This window comes from Macaca nemestrina, chromosome 6, assembly GCF_043159975.1.
Source record: "Macaca nemestrina isolate mMacNem1 chromosome 6, mMacNem.hap1, whole genome shotgun sequence".
NCBI classification, from domain to species: Eukaryota; Metazoa; Chordata; class Mammalia; order Primates; family Cercopithecidae; genus Macaca; species Macaca nemestrina.
This window is the reverse complement of record NC_092130.1, coordinates 170,120,392-170,141,623: the sequence shown is the minus strand read 5'-3', so window position 1 is coordinate 170,141,623 and position 21,232 is coordinate 170,120,392. Positions and strand designations below refer to the sequence as shown.

General features: G+C 40.6%; 1 protein-coding gene across 4 annotated transcripts in view; it reads right to left on the bottom strand.

Annotated features, from left to right (window-relative positions):
* The window catches only part of LOC105489509 (catenin delta 2), a 936,482-nt gene that overhangs the window by 115,186 nt on the left and 800,064 nt on the right, over window positions 1-21,232 (bottom strand). For all 4 annotated transcript variants that reach the window (XM_011754343.2, XM_011754340.2, XM_011754341.3 and 1 more), the window contains one exon: window positions 9,795-9,968. In XM_011754343.2, the coding sequence (XP_011752645.1) occupies window positions 9,795-9,968 (174 nt within the window). The remainder of the gene's footprint in view (window positions 1-9,794; window positions 9,969-21,232) is intronic.

Below are 21,232 nucleotides of genomic sequence, written 5' to 3'. Positions count from 1 at the left end.
TTTATTTTTCTTGGATCTGGATTTAGATGACCTTACTGCATATTATTATTGATTGTTGGTAGGGGATGAGTTTATGAAGACATTTGTGTACTAGAGGCTAGGAGCTGAGCCCAGCCTATGAGAAGGGACATAGAGCTGCGATCTTGACTTTCATAAGAGAACATATGTTGTTATGAACTTGTGTTTTTGCTGTTTTTTTTTTTTGCTTCCTGCTGGTGGATAGTGATGACAACAGCAGTCTTCTAAGTCACAAATTGAAGATGGCAGAACAGCTATCAGCATGGGTGAATTAATTCGTGGAGGGGAACGTCTGCCTTAACCTGCTCTTAACTGTGACATCAGGAGAAAAGAACTTACCTTGCTTGGGCATTTGCATATTTGGGGGTCTCTTTGTTACTGCAGTTAGCGCTCTCCTAAATAATACTATGCTAGTGTACTAAAATAAACTCTCAATCATGGAATCCCAGCCCTAAGGCTTTAACAAGCAATGCTGGAAGCGTGCTTCCTCACCTCCGCCACGTCGTTGAAAAAATAACCTCATGGATGGCCCTGTGCTAGCATGTACTCCTATAGCTGCATCTGTAATTGATTTTGTAGATGCTTTGTTTACATGTTTATCATATTGTAAGGGAAGAGACCAAGTCATCTTCATCCATTTATCTCAATTGTCTTGTCTTTTTTGGTCCACCGTTGGAGATTTTAAAATGTTTAACTGATGAAAAAAAATGTCAGGTTGATTTACAGCATCAAGTCTGATGATTTTACAACAGCATTCTGCATGGAGGGGAACTATGCAAAAAGGATCAGAGCCACTGAAATTACTAAGGAGGCCAAAAAATTTGAACCACTTCCACAAAACTACTGCTAGGGTTTAAAATGGTCACACAGCTGGGCACAGTGGCTCACGCCTGTAATCCTAGCACTTGTGGAGGCCAAGGTGGGTGGATCACTTGAGGCCAGGAGTTGGAGACCAGCCTGGCCAATATGGTAAAACCCCATCTTTACTAAAAATACAAAAATCAGCTGGGCGTGGTTGCAGGCTCCTGTAATACCAGCTCCTTGGGAGGCTGAGGCAGGAGAATCCCTTGAACGAGGGAAGCGGAGGTTGCAGTGAGCCAAGATCCCACCACTGCACATAAGCCTGGATGACAGAACAAACCTCTGTCTCTAAATAAATAAATAAATAAATAAATAAATAAATAAATAAATACATAAAATGGTTATATGCCCCTTTGGGAGTGTGTTCTAAAGTCAGAAAAATCCCTTCATTCTGGGGCCCCTGGTGTGGTGCTAGAACCTGTGACGCAGGGCTTATGAATACTTGTTTGTCTCCAGGACTGAAGAACAGAATATCGAGGTGGCATGTCTTGAGCCACCACGGCGCTGATCATGCTATGTCAATTCATCTAAGTTTTTATGTTAGAATTCCTCTGTGAAGTGACTGCTCAGGTGACAGGTTAGCCCATGTCTTCAACGGGGCTGAAAAAGGGTTTCATGTACAGGTAGTTTTACAAGTGCTCTCAGTGCAATTGGTGGACTAGGACTTCCCATTAGGGCAGGAGTCCCCAACCCCTGGAGTTCCTAACTCCTGTGAGGAACTGGGCCGCACAGTAGGAGGTGAGTGGTGGGTGAGCGAGCATTACCGCCTGAGCTCCGCCTCCTGTCAGATCTGCAGCAGCATTCGATTCTCATAGGAGCACAAACCCTATTGTGAACTGTGTATATGAAAGATCTAGGTTGCATGCTCCTTATGAGACTCTAATGACTGACGATCTGAGGTGGAACAGTTTCATTCCAAAACTATTCCTCACCCCATCAGACCCATGGAAAAGTTGTCTTCCATGAAACTGGTTACCGATGCCAAAATGTTAGGGACCACTGCTTTAGGGATAGTCTGTGTCTGCTAGACACCAAACTAATAATCAGCTTAATATAATTTAAGATATGATTGAGCCCAATAGGTTCAGCTGTTTTTTTTTTTTTTTTTTTTTTTAATAGATAATGCCTCCCCGTCTTCTCGCTGGCATTGTTGCTGATGAGAAATCTGCCATCTTCCTTATCTTGTATGGAACACTTCTTTTCTTCCTCTGGATGCTTTGAAGATCTTTTTATTGCTGACTTTGAGCAATTTGATTCTGATGCACCTTGGTTTTGTTTCTTCATGTTCCTTGTGCTTGAGGTTAAGCTGCTTTGATCTGTGAATGTATGAGTTTCATTAAATTTGGGAAATTTTCAATCATTATTTTTTCAAAACTTTTTTTCTGTTGTCTTCCTCCTTTCTCTGTCCTCTCGTTGGGGTACTCAAACTACATCTATATCAGGCCAGTCGACACCCACAGATGATCTGTATCTTTCTTTTTTCTTTCTGTGTTTCATTCTGGATAGCTTCTATTGTCTTTGTGTTCACTGATCTTTTCTTCTGTAATGTTTAATGTGCTGTTAATCACATCCTATGCATTTTTCCTTTCAGACACTGCATTTCAGACTCCAGAGGGTTTATTTGAGTCTTTTATACATTTTCCATGTGTAACTTTTTAAATGTTTTGAACACATGGAATACAGTTAATAATAACTGCCTATTTGATAATTTTAACATCTGTCAGTTCTGAGTTAGTTTTGATTGATTGATTTTTCTCCTTTTTATGGATTGCATTTTCTATTTACTTGCAGGATAGTTTTCAGATGTATGCCAGACATTCTCAATTTTAATTTGTTGGGTGCTGAATATTTTTGTATTCCTACGGATATCTTAAAGCTTTGTCCTAGGATGCAGTTAATTTACTTGGAAACTGTTGATCCTTTTGGGTCTAAGTTAAGATTTGATAGGAAAGACTAGAGCACAGTTAGTCCAGGGCTAATGATTCCTCTGTATTGAGGCAAGATCCTACTGAGTATTCTCCCCAGTAGCTCACGGATTATGAGATTTTCCTCTCTGGCTCTTGGGAACACGCACTATATGCACCCCATGTGAGTGTCCAATTTCATTCTCCCTAACAACTTCAGGTGTTTCTTTCCCAGCCTTGGGTATTTGCCTCACACACATGTGCTGAGAGTTCTCTGTTGATGTTTAAGGGGAGTCCTCTGCACATCTCTAGGGTTCTGTGTGTGAGTCTCTCCTCTTTGATACTTTGTCCTACGAACTCTGATCACTTTGATATCTCCAGATTCCCAGATCCATCTCCCTAACACAGTGAGTCTATCGAGATCCCCCTGGTCCCTCAATCTTCGTGCCATGGCTTGGAAACTCTCCAGGCGGTGAGCTGAGACAATCAGAGGACTCACCTTCTTTTGTTTCCTGTCTTTCAGAGATCATTGTCCTTTGCTGACTAATGTCTAGTGTCTTACTAAAAAACCTCAATGTTTCACATATGTCTTTCTTTGTTGTTTTTCCTTGAAGAAAGGTAAATTTGAACCTTGTCATTCCATCTTGGCATCTTGGCTGGAAGTAGAAATCCCTCTGGTTTGGCTGTTTCTACAACTTTAAAGTTCTGTAATTTAGAACTTTAGAAATCAGATCATCCAATGATAGTACTAAAATTAATGCAAAACTATTAAAAATGCGTTTCCTCCATTTATCAATTTGGATGCACATGACATTTGCAACGTAGATGTGATCTTTGCTATCAGTACTGCTTCCCGGGTCTTGTAGGGAAGAAATCACTGAGTCCTGTGATTAGGACCAGTGACTTGGTTGTGGCCGTGCTCCTCCCGTCTCCTGCTCCATAGAGTGGGTCTGTCCTCGTCCTGCAACAGACCGGTCACTGCCTGTGTCTGAGTGTTCCGTCTCCAGGACACTGCTGATTGGACAGGGTGCTCTGATCGCCTCTGTGTTTATACTGGCCTAGTTTCTAATTGATTAGGCACGACGCTTTGCATTCCATTTTCATCAGTCTTTCAAAACTCTGTTTCTTTACATTTAAATCTAAAGCTTGGCATCACACCATTAACTAGAACAAAGACAAGTCACTTTGTCTTACACGATAAACCATGATTCTTAACTTGCATTTGATGGACTCCACTAATCTGCCCTGGTTCACTTTTACGTGATACACTACCTACTAAGTTAAATTCAGGGTCTTTCTCAAGGCTGTTATCTCTCTCTCTAAGGACAAGTCTCCAATTTCCCAGTTCTCCTAAATTTTTTATTCATTTGGGCCACATGGCCAGAGATTCTGTTTCCTTCTTCACTAAGTCCATGTTGCTATTACGTTAGCTCATTAAATATTAATAGATTAACATCCAAGTATCTCTTGTTCTGTCTTATTTTTAAAATAAATGGCAAATAACAGATGCTTTGAAAAGAGTCACACTTTAGGAGGAAAACTGAGTGTACAAAGATTTTAAAATGTTTGACTTCATAGCAAGCACAGATATATATTTCTACAGTTCAAATCCTGGGTTTTCATAAAGCTCAAGTACAATAGAAATAATCCATAAATGGGAGTCAAAAGAACATTCGTTCACATTTTGGAAATCTTCAAAGCACTATATCCAATTGTTTTAATATTCTGCAACAAACAAAATCATTATACTATAAATGAGAAAAAGGTAACTGAAGCCCATGTCGGCAATGAAAAACATGTATCACTTTGCTTCTGCCATAATAACATGATGTTTTTCTGATGCTCATAAACCAAGTAATGAGTGTTTTAAAGTTTAAAAAGTGTTTAGGGCCATTATGAATATCTAGTTTGCTAGTCAATTTGTCACAGAAAAAGAGTGTGCATGATCTTCCTATAAAGAGAAATTATTGTTTTAGATGATGAGGTCTATAAAAAGCCATCTCCATGCAAAATTAAAGTATTTTACCTCTACATTTCTGTTTTTGTTGGGTCATAAAAAGTTAAGAACACTAAAGAAATACCACTAAATTTTAACAGTTGCTATAAAAATGCATTCTTTGAATTCTAGAGTTCAGACGGTAACACTATATGCTGTTGTGTATCCTAACTCAATCTTTTAATAATTCAAGATTTTTTTCTGAAATCATCTTTTTAAAAGTAAGCATTTATCTGCTTGGTTTCTGGACAAGTCATCCTTTGTCTTCTTGAAATTATAATAATTTATCATTGCTTGGCTTAATGACAATCTTCTCAAATCTTCCTTGAGAATTGTCCACTTGCTTGTCCCATGAAATATGGAAAATTAGTAAATTATACAAAAGATGATGAGTGACTGATCCCCATGTGCGTATCTGTATTTTGATATGAAATTTCTTATGCGTGTGTGTGTGTGTGTGTATATATATATATATATATATTTATAACTACTCCCAAATATTCCTTAGCAGCCCCTTGTCATGTCTGAGAACTATCCCATTATCTAGAATTATTAGGGAAGCAGTGCTTCTCATAAGCAAGACTGACATCCTAAGAGGCAAAATTCTACTTTAACCATTGGGATGGAAATCTTTCGCAAATGCTTTCTGTCTTCTGAAATTATTAGTAATAACAGTTTCTCGATGAGAGAGGGCCAACTTTATGACTCTCAGAATAGATGGAACAGCCATGACATTAAATGGTCTCTGACAGTTTTTCTTTCTTGCATTCTTTAACTCAGTTTTTCTAACTCCTCTGTCTTCTCTCTTTGCCACCACAGTATCTACTCTCCCTCCTTATGATGGTCTATGTGTCTGCTTACAAGAGTTCTTCCTTTTTTTTTTTTTTTTTTTTTCTGAGATAGAGTCTCACTCTGTGGCTGGAGTGCAGTGGCGTGATCTCAGCTCACTGCAATCTCCACCTCCCAGGTTCAAGCGATTCTCCTGCCTCAGCCTCCTGAGTGGCTGGGACTACAGGCACGTGCCACCATGCCCAGCTAATTTTTGTGTTTTTAAAAGAGACAGGGCCAGGATGATCTTGATCTCTTGACCTCATGATCCATCCATCTCGGCCTCCCAAACTGCTGGGATTACAGGTGTGAGCCACCGCAACTGGCCAGTTCTTGCATTTTTCAACATGTTGACTGAAGTCCAATATGGACTGGGAAATCTATGGTCGTCATTGTTAAGCTTTGTCTAAGACAGAACAGCTTCTGTTATGCTGACTTTGACTATTCTAGACCCTTCTGCCTTTTTCCTAGTAGTTTCTACTCTCTTAGCAGTAGAGAAATTTACCAAAGAAATGTCCTCTGGATATGTGGGATAACTGTGCTGAACTAATGCAGATTAATTGTGCTAGAAACAGTAAGATGCTACTGCCAGAAAATGTTAAGAATTATCATGCTTCTTTCATAATTCCCATTATGTAAAGTAGAAGAGAATCTTAAAATATAAAAGTAGTAAACTCTTTTTAAACTCGTCATTTTCTTACTCTACACACCTAAAGGCCCACACATATCTAAGCAGTTCTTGCAGCTGATTTGGGTGCCCCCGAGACACAGAACTTGGAAACTTAGACAGAAATCTCAGCACGGTAGGAACTGCAGAACTGGCCCTTTGCTACTGAACTCTGCAACCTGCAAAGCATTGTTCAGTCTGAACACTGAAAAGAAAATGGTTCTCTCATAACTTCTTTCTATCAGTTTTACATTGTATTGACAGTATATTGCCAGCTGAACCGAAGAATCAAAATATCAAAAAAAGTGACCATCTGAGGATGGCCTGGAACATAGTATGTGCTACTAAATTCTTATTGACTAGTAGACATTAATAAATAGAAAACACTGCGATCCTCAAGGAAGACATGTAGACAGATAGCAGTTGAGATAAATGTTCACATTTGAATTATTTCTCTCAGCCAAGCACAGGGGTAGGCAGTGGGCTAGAAAGAGATAAATGGGGCTTGGTCTGCCCATAAGGGGCGTACAGACCAAATTCTCTTCCAGAGGACAGTCTTAGCAGCTCAGAAGGAATCACTGTATGAAAGAAAGATTAGTGTCACTGATCCTTAAATTTGGTGTTTAGATGTGGTGCAGTTCTTTGTACTTTAACATGTCTTTTTATCTGTCTGCTTTTAGGATCTTTTTTCTTTGTTACTAATTTTGAGCAATATGATTAAAAGACACCTTGGTATTGTTTCTTCATGTTTTCTGTGCTGGGGGCTCCTTGAGCTGCTTAGATCTGTGAGTTCATAGTTTTCATTAGATTTGGAAAATTTTCAACCATTATTTTTTAAAATATTTTTTCTGTTCTCTTTCTCTTCTCATTTGAGGACTCCATTTACACACATATGAGGTCACTTGAAGCTCACTGATGCACTATACCTCTTTTCTTCTTTTTTCTTTGTGTTTCATTTTAGATCATTCCTACTGCTGTCTTCAAGTTCACTAATCTTTTATTCTGTAATCTTATAATCTGCTGTTAATCCCCTTCCACATAGTTTTTGTTCAGGTATATTATATTATATTATATTATATTATATTATATTATATTATATTTATTATACTTTAAGTTCTGGGATACATGTGCAGAACGTGCAGGTTTGTTACATAGGTATACATGTGCCATGGTGGTTTGCTGCACCCATCAACCGTTATCTACATTAGGTATTTCTCCTAATGCTATCCCTCTCCTAGCCCCCGATCCCTGCCAGGCCCCAGTGTGTGATGTTCCCCTCCCTGTGTCCATGTGTTCTCATTGTTCAATTCCCACTTATGAGTGAGAACATGTGGTATTTGGTTTTCTGTTCCTGTGTGTGTTTGCTGAGAATGATGGTTTCCAGCTCCATCCACGTCCCTGCAGAGGTAATGAACTCATCCTTTTTAATGGCTGCATAGTATTCCATGGTATATATGAGGCATTATATTTTAATTCTAGAAGCTTGAGTTTGTTCTTTTGTATATTTTTCTTATTTCTACTTTTTGAACATATGGAATATAGAGTTTAAAGGTTGAAGTCTTAAACTCAAAATCTTCTGGAGCCCAAAGATATTTCTCCACTTTTAAGTTGTTATGATTACATGATAATGACATAAGTATTTCTCAAGGAAAGTGATAATTGATTTAAAAAAAAGTAAAGGAAGAGAGAAAGAAGAGAGAGATGGGGTGGGGGGGGGAGAGGGAGAGGGAGAGAGGGGGAGAGAGAGAGAGAGAGAGAGAGACAGAGACAGAGAGAAACAACATCTTAAGATGACACACCTGATTTGCCACCGTCTAGATCTTTGTGTCTTAGCCAGGCTGATGCCTGAAGCCCAGAGCCCATTTCCCTGTACCCGTCTAGTTAGTGCTGCACGGCAGGGGAGCTGGGTAGGGGCTTTTAGCTCATGAGCATGTGAGTGCTCATGGGCACATACAGTGTTTTGGCCTATGACATCTCGCTGCCATCCTTGCATCCCGTGTTCTGATTGATGTACATGATGTAGAGTGAGGCAGCCCTGATTTTCTCTGCAGATGACACATCTGAGACACAGTGATGTGCTGTAGTTTGCCCAGGCTCACCATGCTCAGAAAAGGTAGAGCCTCGGTTTGAATTATGATGTGAATCAAAGCTTCCTAGATCACGCTAAATTTGGAGAGACCTAAGATGTAAGGCCTCGTTCCAGGAAGTGATTTCCATTAGTATCTCTTTTCTCCTCCTTTAAGACTACGCTCCGGATGTCTACCTGGTGCAGCTCTGCTTTTGAAGCTTTTCTCTACCAATCTCTGGTTGCAAGCAAGAGATGTGTACAGCTCTAGGGCTGCCTATGGGCAGGGTGTAGAAAAGGGCTAATTATGTCCATTCCTAAGACTCTTCAGAGAAGAAGTGGGTCTGGCCATAGGGCAGCGGCCAGCTCTGTAGGAAGAATTGTCAGGGCCTGGGGCCCATGAACTGGGATGGCACTTGAGAAAGAAGGAAGTTCTGTAGCTTGGACTGCAGCAATGGAAACAAAGGATGACAGAGAGAGAATGACAAGAAGGCAGACATCCAAAGGAATAAGCAAAGGGAAGGGTGTAGTTACATAATGTTGAGACCAGGGTGTGGTGTGTGTGTGACATCTACAGCTTTGAGCTTCTGAACGTTATCTGTATCCGTGTGTATATGTTCACATGGTTTGTAAGAAAATAAATGTCAAGGAAAGGAGTGATTGATGAATATGCCACACCCCAGGATTTGGTAGGAAATGAATGGATCATACATGACAGAAGTGCAAACTTTCTCTCTTGGTATTCTCCCCACCCGCCCTCATTCTTCTAAGAGGTCACACTTTTTTATGCAACAAAGCAAGTTAGCGCACTGGTGACCAGACTCAGGAATTGCTTGCTATGCTGAATCTCTTTTTGCCCAAAATGAGTGTTATGAAAATCAATCAGGAACAGTGTCAGTTTATCAGGACTCAGAGAAAAAGGCCATTCTAATCTCCTCTCCAATAATCTATTTAACACTTTTGCCAAAGTCAGCCAACAATACTATTCTTCTCTGTAAGCCCATGCTTTAAAAACGTAAGGGGTTCTTTTCTTTTCTTTTGGGACTGGGACCTGGTACATTCTAAGTGTTCACATGGGGTTTGACAGTTGTTTGAGTATTAACTCCCTTACCCGTTAATGACAGTGCTTTGAAAAAATGTTAACCTGTCACAATCTCCACTGAAAACAAAGTAGCTCAGCTGAATAGAATGAAAAACATTTCACAGCATCTTCAGCGACTATCATCACATCTAGTCCTCTCTGTTTGTAGCGATCTTTAAGGACCCCTGAGCCTTTCAGATGAATTTTTAAAAGGAATACATTTCCAAGTAAAACAGTTCAATATAAATGTTTTTTTTCTCTAACATCCTAGAAATCTTTATTAGAATTGCATTTCTCAAAACCGGACTTGTATTGATATCTGAGGAGCTGCTCATAACTCCAGATTTCTTTTTATTGTAATGAACTGGCCATACCTTCCAGCTCCCTGCAGCCAAGTTCTGCAGGGCGCCTGCCGCCCCTTCCAGCGTGTCTGGATTTGAGCACTCAGAGAGCAGTGTGAGGTAGGGTTTGACTATTGATGGGTGCCACAGCATCTGGATCCCTTTTGGTGGTTCAGCACAGTCTGGAAGAGGTCCTACTCCATCCCACTGGCGGAAGAAAAACAAGAGAGCAAACATCTTTAACATCTTTATGCTTCCCAACATGGCCTTCCTCAAACATGACAGGTGAAAACAAAAGCAGAGCATTATCACATTTGCCGAACATAGACTGCACGGAGGCTACTGCATCAGCAGTCCAGGGATCACTAAAAGTGGAAGCCATTCCTGCCCAGCAAGAGCTTGGGATCGAGGGTGGAGGGCGGGTTGGCGTATGCACACAAGAGAATGTAACTGGCAGAAGAAGTGGATAAGCTCTCCAAGAATGATTCTAACATGTTGCTGTAGGAAGGAAGGGGAAGAGAGGAATTAATTTTAATTTTGATTGAGCAGGTTGGAAGAAGGATAAAGATCAAAGTAGCATATTTTATAGTAAGCATACTACAGGTGTTCCGTAACAGTTACCGACAATTAAATGCCCTCACTTCTTGTGCATAATTGTTAATGTGATAAACTCCTATATAATTTGTTACATACATACAAATTGGGTTCTATTGTTGCATCTAACAAATGACAAAATCGATAAAAGAGAGAAAACTGCTATGGTTTATTAGACACATTGACATGAGCTATAGGTAAATCTAGATCTTAGAGCAATCATGATAGTTTAGTTTGCTTTGATTTGAATCTAATGAATAACAGGATAATGTGTAATTCAAAATTAATTACCCATAATTTAGAAATTATGGCTTACATGCACAAAGGAATACCAGTCAACCATTAAGAATGATACTTATGAAGACTATGTAGCAACTTGGAAAAATTATAACAATAAAAGTTAAATGATCAAAGCAGGATGCAAAGTAGTATTGGATTTGCACATTATTCCAAGTAAAATGCATCATAAAACACCTGTAATTATCATAAAAATTTATTAATACAATGTCTTTTTCTCTACATTTCAAACTTCCTGTTCTATTACTCTTACAATTTAAAACATACTAAAAATTAAAATAATGATTCTGATCTTTGATTACACAAAGGCTTTGTCTTTTGTGAAAATAAAGAGTATAATCAAGTTAGAAATGAAAGATGCTATGCTTTTAGAAAAAAATACACATATTCAGTTCTGAGAAAAATCACAGTAAAATAAAACAATTTCTTTATAATTTTAGTGTGAGAAAATGAAGATATTTAGCTCATTAGTGTTTATGAATGATTACTTAAAATACACTGTAAATGACACATGCTAAACATACTTGCAGATATTTTATGTACATATATATACATGCATGTATATATATGTGTGTGTATAAATATGAAAAACAAAACCATATTTCTGAATGTAAGTTCCTTAATTCTGAAAGTTTTACTGCAAGAAAATACATGCTTACTTTGTATCCTTGCAACATAAAAATAGAAAAGTGGATAGAGATGGCTGTTGATACAAATAGTTTCAAAAACTTCATTATTTATTTCCTGAAATAAGCTAAACTGCACGTCTTCTTTTCCTCAATAATGATACAGCTTAGTTTAAATCAAGGGTCAAGCTCAGAGATGAACGACATCCCATTAAAGGTCATTTTCAATGAACATGTCACTCAATTTTAACTTTGTAACAAGGACACTCAGCGTGGGAAGCTTCCTGTCCTTTTAACCAAAGCCACTTCCTAACTATTCAAAGATGACTTTGCACCTGTGAACAGCCTATCAATAAAACCAATACATCTCCTTTAAATTAAAAAAAGAAGGAAGTGAACTAGCCTTGCCACATTGCTCCTAGTTCATTATTTGATCCTGGCTTGCTGCACTGAATAGAAAGTGGGCACTAGAAAAAGACAGCAGTCATTCTGTAGGTTTGCCAGTTTCAATGACAAAGCAGTAGCAATACTGGCCTCTCAAAGGAGACCAGCTTGGGGTAGTGAATCTATCTGCTAGAGTAACAAGAAATGGCAAATTATTTCTTTTATTTCATTTTATATCTTGCTATCTCCTTAAAAATTTAAAGCAATATTTTCATATAAAAATTTGATAAAGTTCAGAAAAATAAAAATGTGAAACTTCCGACTCAACATGGATAGATTTTCCTCTCATGCAAGAGCTAACCTAACAGTGAGAGGTACAGAGAAGTAATATTTGCATGCTCATTACAAAAAGAGGAAAAAGTAGCCATGTTACGTTTTGCTGGGTTTCATCTTGTCCTCCTTTTCTAACTTCTGTGCAATAAAGTGGGATAAATGGTTAAGTCAGTAGAAAATTTTCTGCAGGCTCTGACATGTCATCTATGTATCTCTTAATACCTTTTATTACAATCCTTTCTTAATAGCTACAGAGAGACTCTGAAGGAAATAAAAGGACAACTGATGTGAACACAGATAATCTTTGATGGCAACTGGAGATGGAGTTCAAAGGGGATTCTTGGCTATTTTAGCACGTTGATATTGAAGAAAAAGGACTATCTCAAAGCCAGTAAATGTATCTGCCAGACCTTTATCTGGGTACTTTATTCAAACTTTTATTAAGTTAACAGGGAGAAAAGTATCATAAGTTAATAGGGGGAAAAGCCCATTAAAATAGATTTCTATCAGCTGTAAAATGACTGGAAGTTTTCTGTAAGACTTCGGTTAACATGCTTGACACTATTTTGTCTAGCTCATCAACATCAACAAGGCAGCAGGGCAATGGTAAAGTTATGATCAGACTGATGCAGGTGAGACAGTTCTGCACATGCAAACTTTTGAGGCTCGAATGTGAAGATTCATGAAAAATCATGGGATATACAACTCTTTCACCAAAGTAGAAATACTTTATTTACAAATTTAAATATAAGGTGCTTCTATCCTAAAATATCTACAAAAATGGGACATTATCTGAAGGCAAGCAAATGGCTTTAATCTGTAACATAATTGAAGCAGTGACCACACAGTGATTTAGCCCTGAAGAACACAAGACTAAACTTACAAATCTGGTGCAAACTGTGTTTGTTTTGGACAATATCTTGAGAACCTACCACCAAAAACTCTTTAAGAGCTTGAAATATGCAAAGAATACATAAAGAAGCAAAATGTCATCAAGTCAGGAGAGAGAACTTTCCACATAATAAAGAAAGAGCACACGAAGACAAAGTATTTCCAGGACAGCAGTGGTGGCAACGCCAGAAAAGGATTTTTTTGCATGATGACCACATATAAGTGTGTGTGTGTGTGTGTGTGTGTGTGTGTCTTCATTCCTCAGGATGCAGTTTAAAAGTTAAGCAGAATAGAGAAAGTGAAAGAAATAGCATGAGGAGAGAGGCATTTGTGGTTTTAAACAAGTTTTTTTGCTGGGTTTCATCTTGTTCCAGCTTGGGGGAAATTTTCAATGAAAATGTCCCTTCCTCCTCAGAATTTTACTGCTTATGTTTAAGAGTTACATAAATGTTCCACAATTCTGTGTAACAAGTTAATTTTCATCTGTTATATTTTAACAAACAAATTTTGCAAAAGTTCTAGCATCCCTTGAGTCTTACAGATATTACTTAAACGTTCAAGTTACACTTTGTGCAAGTCATTCACATGTTGTTGAATAGGAAAATAGACCAAAGAATATATTACTAGCATAATATTAAACCTCCTCTTATGAATTGTCTTGCTTACAGAAATTTCTAATTTTACACACATATTTAGAATACATAGAGCTAAGGATTAAGGTGGCTATAACCAGAGTGTTTGAAAACTGAGTAATTGAGAATTAGAGCTCTGTTGGAGACAGGCTGGCATAATAGCAGTGAGTGTATATAGATCATAGAACAAACCAAGAGATTCACTTTTTGCCACCCCAAATAGTGCCTCACTCAATAACGTATCAGCACTTTTCTTTACTGGCTTCAAATATACGACTGCATGACTAATATCCATAAAAAAACAGCCAACAGTTTCTGTCATTCCATTTCTAAAACTGTATAGAATTGAAAATATGTATGCTCTCATTAAGAAGGTAATGCTCAAAAATTTTTGGAAAAAAAAAAAAAAAAAGAGGATATCAAGCTTCCCAAGATAGAAGGTCAAGGGACTGCTGAAATTTAGACATTATGCTTTTTGATATGGTCACCATCAGCACAGAGTATACATAATGGCCCCTGTAGAAAAGGTCTGCTTAGGAAGAAAATAACATTTGCATGGGGATGTGCTCAATGTGCATGTTAAAAAGAAGGAAAAGGGGCCGGGCGCGGTGGCTCACGCCTGTAATCCCAGCACTTTGGGAGGCCGAGGCGGGCGGATCACAAGGTCAGGAGATCGAGACCACGGTGAAACCCCGTCTCTACTAAAAATACAAAAAAATTAGCCGGGCGCGGTTGTGGGCGCCTGTAGTCCCAGCTACTCGGGAGGCTGAGGCAGGAGAATGGCGTGAACCCGGGAGGCGGAGCTTGCAGTGAGCCGAGATCGCGCCACTGCACTCCAGCCTGGGCGACAGAGCGAGACTCCGTCTCAAAAAAAAAAAAAAAAAAAAAAAAAAAAAAAGAAGGAAAAGGAAAGAGCCTTTCTTTGGATTTGCTTTAAATACTTTTGCTTCTATGCAGGGCTTAAATTATATTTAAAAATATATATATATATTTTTGAGACAGAGTCTCACTCTGTTGCCCAGGCTGGAGTGCAGTGGTGCGATCTTGGCTCACTGCAACCTCTGGCTCCTGGGTTGGAGCAATTCTCCTGCTTCAGCCTCCTGAGTAGCTGGGATTACAGGTGTGCTCCATCACGCCCAGCTAATTTTTGTAATTTTAGTAGAGACGGGGTTTCGCCATGTTGGCCAGGCCGGTCTTGAACTCCTGACCTCAGGTGATCCACCCACTTTGGTCTCCCAGAGTGCTGGGATTACAGGCGTGAGCCACCACCCTGGGCCTATTTAAAAGATTTCTATCTCAGTTGGGTTTTAGACTGAAAGACTGGAAGCCATTTGCTCCTTAGATGAAGAGAAAGACGTAACTTAGGGATAAAAACCTGAAAGTAGGCTGGGCACAGTGGCTCATGCCCATAATCCCACCATTTTAGGAGGCCGAGGCAGGCGGGTCGCTTGAGGTCAGGAGTTTGAGACCAGCCTGGCCAACATGGTGAAACCCTGTCTCTACAAAAATACAAAAATTAGCTGGGTGTCATGGTGCACACCTGTAAGTACAGCTACTCAGGAGACTGAGGCAGGAGAATCACTTGAACCCCGGGAAGTGGAGTTTGCAGTGAGCTGAGATGGCGCCATAGCACTCCAGCCTGGGTGACAGAGCGAGACTCTGTCTCAAAAACAAAAAACAAACAACAACAACAAAAAACCCTGAAAGCAAAGATGTTACATACTATATTAAAAACAAAGAGACTTTGTAAACATGAGGTTCTTTAAATTAGGGAGAGTCACAGGAGTACTCTAATTATCACATTCATAAAAGCCCCCTAATGAATGAGAAGAATTATAAGACAATTTACAAGGCTTTGTGAGCCATCCTACAGCTGCCCTAGTCTCTGATCTCCAATGCACTGGGCTGGGTACTGAGGAGACACCAACAAGGCGCAGTCAGAGAGTATGGAGAAGGATTTTCATTTCAGGAGGAGTGCTAAAATACACAGCTCCTCTTCCCACCTGTCACAGGCGTCATTCAGTCTCAGCCAATCAAGTTTGTGCGCAGAAAAGACCGTTTACTGCTGAGTCGTATCTTCAGAACATAAACAGAAAAGGCTGTCTTCACCAGCGGAATGCATCTCTATTACCTAGATTTCTCTACCAATTAGGGAGCATCACAGTCATTACATATGTGCAGGCTCACTTTCATTTTTTAAGAGATTTCGGTGAAATAAACAACAGACCAGAGATGCTGCAAGATAAAAGGAGCAGAACTGCAGCATCAGAGAAACATTCTGATTTTAAGATCCCACTCTTTCCTCTCAGGGGAAGTCACACATTGCAAAATGTAGGAAGAGAAGATGGCTCTAAGTAGGTAAACTGTCAGAGAATGTTCTCTCAAGCAGGGTTTGGTTTAATTAAGCTGCAGCCAGCACTAGGTACTTTAAAAAGCAACATTCAAAACCCAAGTCCGTCCACCGTCTGCCACTCCTGCTTGGCTTGCTTTGAACAGCAGAGTTATTACATAATTTGCCTTTATAGTGTTTCATGGCCACTTCCAGCTTTTGGGGGGTTAAAGGCGGAAGGATAGAGGTGATGGGTATTCAAAAACTCCAGTTAACTGTAAAAAGCCAGAAAGAAATGATTCTTTGTGTCGATTCTTAGGAATTTCAAAGAAAACGGTAGTGCGGGTGTCTGAATCCCCCAGGAGCTGTTCAGAAGACTTCAGCTGCGGCTGAGGCTGAGGTTCTGCAAAGAGGGGATAGAGCTGATGGCTAATTAGCTGTACTTATGTGGCACTGCATTGTTTCCAGGCTCTCCTCGCAAAAGACAGGAGGGGCTTTGCATTTGAGAGATTCGAAACCCACATTAAAGAGGCAGGATGAGGTGCTGTCTGAACAAAGCGTTAGGGCAAAAGAGATTCAGGAATAGCCTTGCTGATGCACCTCCTCCTGTGGGGGGCCACGGGGCCAGGTGGGCACACACCCCTCAGGAGCGAAGCTGGTGATGCTGCCTACTCCACAGACTGGCATCACGAGGCCGGCCACTGTGCTGTGCCCCACAGAGGACAGCTGTCAAGGTTGCTCCATATGACTGGGCCTGCCCGTCCCTTCCCCAAGTCACTGTGATAGAACCAACTGGGGCATCACTGATGCTCATCTAGAATTCTCTCTGCTCCTAATTTGCCATCCACATCTCGGGAAACCTGGGACATGGCTGTCCCTGTTACTACCTTCTAAAGGGGCTTTGTCCCTGACGTGCCAACCTCCTTCAGATAATCCTGTGGTCTTGGTTATTTATTTATATGTTCAGAAATATGTCCTGCAAAGGACAATCCAGTCCAATGGTCTCAAGCAGGGCAATCTTAACACCCAGGGGGACAAGCGGCAATATCTGGGGACATTTTTGGTTGTCGTGGCTGCGGCAGAAGGTGCTACTGTCATCCAGTGGGTCGAGTCCAGGGAGGCTGGAAAATACCCTGCAATGCACAGGCCAGCTCCCTGGAACACAGAGGCATGCTGCCCCACATGTGACCAGTGCCGAGGCCGAGAGCCCCCGGTCAAGTTGTAAAACAGTATTGATAGACACATGCACACGTATGTTTATTGCGGCACTACTCACAACAGCAAAGACTTAGAACCAACCCAAATGTCCATCAATGACAGACTGGATTAAGAAAAGGTGGCACATATACACCATGGAATACTATGCAGCCATAAAAAAGGATGAGTTTATGTCCTTTGTAGGGACGTGGATGAAGCTGGAAACCATCATTCTCAGCAAACTATCGCAAGAACAGAAAACCAAACACCGTATGTTTTCACTCATAGGTGGGAATTGAACAATGAGATCACTTGGACACAGGAAGGGGAACATCACACACTGGGGCCTGTCGTGGGGTGGGGGGAGGGGAGAGGGATAGCATTAGGAGATATACCTAATGTAAATGATGAGTTAATGGGTGCAGCACACCAACATGGCACATGTATACATATGTAACAAACCTGCACATTGTGCACATGTACCCTAGAACTTGAAGTATAATAATAATAAAAGAAAACTAAACAAGACACCTGAAACAGAGTTTTAAGTCTATAAACTCACTGAAACTAAAATAGCAGCACTTTTAGGTGATGGGCTATATTTTCTACTAGAAGTGAGAAAGAAGTAGAAGAATCGGGTTCATCCATGGATAATGGCAGAGGAGAGTTGCTGCACAGAAATGCACAGCCGTGATCTTTGCAGGCTCATGAGATATGTTGCTTCCAGGACATGAAATATCATGCCTTGAGTCAACAAGTTCCCAGCATATGGTGAGATGAAGGCCGAGGGAGACTGTACTCGAATCAGCCAAGAGGAACGGGCAGCAGCTGAAAGAAGCAGATGGTTAGAAAGGAAATGGTATGAAGCGGCAAAAGAAAGAGTATGGTTACTAATGAGAAAATGAAAACTGTCTGGAAAGAAAGAAAAACCACCCGTGATATTAGGAAATGGAAGCCTAGGAGCATCGAAATGTCGTGAGGAGCAGATCCGTGAAGTGATAATAAAAAATCAAGTCCAGGAACAGAAACTGTCACTGACATTTAGAGTGATTAAGATAAATTATGGTTTGTGTATTGAAAGTCTTAAAAGCATGCATTTTGGTCTAGCTATTTCACTTCTAAGAATTCATTCTTAAGAAGTGATTAAGGGGGTAGGTGAGATTTAACTACACAGATGTTGATTACAGTTTACATTAGTACAAACTTGGAAGCAACCTGATTTTCTAGGAATAGGGGATTGGTTCGCCACATCGTGGTATTCCTCTACCATGGAATGCACAGTAGCTCTTCCGCATTCCAGTGTGAAGAACTGCTTACTGGCAAGGAAAAATGTCAGTCTGTGTCAAATGATAAGCTGTCATAAAGCGGTCAGCAAAGGGACACAGAGCAGACTTGTGCCTACATCTTCCTGCCCATCAGTGGTGTGCCAAGGTGGGCAGTGCGGGCTGTCACCCGGGGGCAGGTAGTAAGAGACTGCAGTCTTTGCAGGGAATGTACAGGCAATGAAATGAATACAACTTGGGTTTTTGTTCATTACCATGTGCAGACAATGCTACACGATTTCACTGGTAAGAGACCCCTCCCCACAAGGATAGAGAGCCCCTGACTCCCTGCACACCCTGAATAGGCCACTACATGCCTTTTTTCTTTATTAAGAGTATGCCCAAGGTTCACCTAGGGTCATGGTTGTCACAAAAGACTACAATTCCCAGCCTCCCTCGCAGCTCTGGTGCCACTACGGAGTCAGTCGCGGCCACAGGGATGTAACAGTGATGTGTGCAGCTTCTGGGTGGGGCCCTAAAGGAAAGGGTACTCCTGTCTTCTTCCCCCCATTTCCACTCCTGAACTATGGATGTGAAGAGCCAGACTCTTGACCATGAGGAGGAAGGCAGCACCCTGAAGATGAGAGCCCCATAAAATACTAGGAGCCTGACTTCTGAAGACTCAAGAGACTGGAGTTCTGTATCAGTGAAAATACACTTACTGACTATAAGACCTTATGAATTTTGCTGTCTGATATGGCCTCTAACAGAAAAACATCTGAAAGGATATATGCCGAGATGTAGGTTGTAATTGTGAATCTCTCTAGGAGGAGGCGTGCTGAAGGTGTGGGTATTATTTTCTTCTTGGAGCTTAGTGCTATTTTACTCACATATTATTTACATGTTAAGTGTGTACGTGTATACCTAGATATTTATCATTAATATCTATTTTGTCTGAAATGAGAAGAAACTGTTATTTAAAGTTCAAATCTCCATTGTGGTCATTTTAACTACTAATAAAATTCATGTTTGTGCTTTGGGACATGCATGCTGTTTGTTTAGCGATAGAGTCTCACTTTTGGGTCAAGAGCATCCAAATGACACAGCAGGCAACGTGTGAGGCTGTTGAAGAAGTGGTGGCCAATACCGATATCCTGAAAATCCAAGAAAACCTTGTAGGTGATAGCATTTCGTGATATCTCATAATACCTTCAGTGCAAATAATTTGTTTAGTCTGGCAGGATCAAAAGTCCTGCTTCTCCTGGGATACTGTGACACACATGCATACACCTTTGTTGCATATTAACTTAAGTTCTTAGATGATAATAGTAATTTAGATGGTGCATTCGTTTTGGTGGCGATTGCAGATTCAGAATACTGACTAACAATAAGATAAATGCAGCACTGTCATGAGAGACTGGGGAACAGCTCAAAACACAGGGAGGGAGGACTGCGGAAGACGTTTGGCTCACAGCGGCCCTTAGGGGCAAAGTCTCACCAGGAAAGAAACCGATGAGTCTGGGAAAAGTCACAGTTATGAGCATCCACCCACAATGAAACCCACAGCAAGAGCTAGGGGCCACCATAGGCCACAGTGTAACTGGGGCCAGGCATTGGGCTAGAAGTCACAGACTGAAATAAGACCCACACAGTCCTTTGCCCCAGAAAATTCGCTCTCTTTGGGGATCAGTTGCTATACTTAACCCATAATACGATAATAACTAGCAGAGAAGTTTAAATAAAATTATGGAGAAGTAGATTAGGGAGCAATTGTTTACTTGAAAGAAGATTTGGAAAGACGGAGGGGATGTTTCATCTGCTCTTGAATGATTATTCTCCAAGTAGTGAGTGGTGAAAGGGAGGAATGGGAGGGCCAGGCAGGGGAACAGCATGGACAGAAGCCTAGAGGCTGGTCTGTGGGATCCTCAGACAGGCCAGGAAAATGTGAGGACAAGAGGCCTTGAAAGCTCTTCCAAGACATACCTTTCATCATGGGAAAAACAAGGGAGCACTGAAGTTTTACACAGAATCCCATTCCTATTGCTTTTATGCATAAAATAGCACCCTGTATATCACAGGTGAATCTTCCAGTCATCTATGCATTTGGCATCTACAACTTAAGAAAGACGTGAAAAAGAGCAAACATATTTCCTCTTAAATTGACTACAGCATACTCAGTTGTGAAACAAAGATTATCATGAAAGAAGACCTACCAGATAAAAAGAGTGGATCAGAATCCTGTTGGAATGGATAGGTTTGTCTCCTCACCCATGTGGATAGATACATATTTTTTTACCCATTTGAATTAAATAACTTTAAATTAATTTATAAGCTAAAAAGGGAGGTTTTGAATTCCAGCAGATCCTGCTTATTTAGTTTTTGTTTTTCTCAGTGGCCCTCTGCACACGGTCAATCTCACACCATGAGCATCTTGAAGAAGGTCTGACCTGGCCAGCAGCTGGTGGAGGACAATGTCCCGTCACCTCCAAATCACATCAAAACAGTACCCACCTCAGGACACCATCACAGGATCGCTGGCCATAGACCAAGGTGAAAAACTAAAAAATGCTTATTGCTACAAAAGGTGCAAAATGTAAATGAATCCATTTTGTTTCCTCCTATTTCCCTGGACCCTAATCTTTGGATTCCCCCTACCAACCCTGCAGTGACAGGCTGCTGGCACAAAGCCCTGCTGAGGGCAGGGAGGGTCCTGCTGGGGGAGATGTACCTTCTTGGCAGATGACATGCAGACTGTTTCATGGGAGGTTTTGCCCAAAATGGACTAGAGGAACTAGCAATTCCTTAGAATTCAGCAACAGGCACAGAGCAGATTCAGAAGTGGATGAGTTGGCAAGGACCTCTTAGACCAGAATATGAAGCACAGAGTGTCAAATGCTTCTGCACACGGGGGCTCACAGTCTGGTAC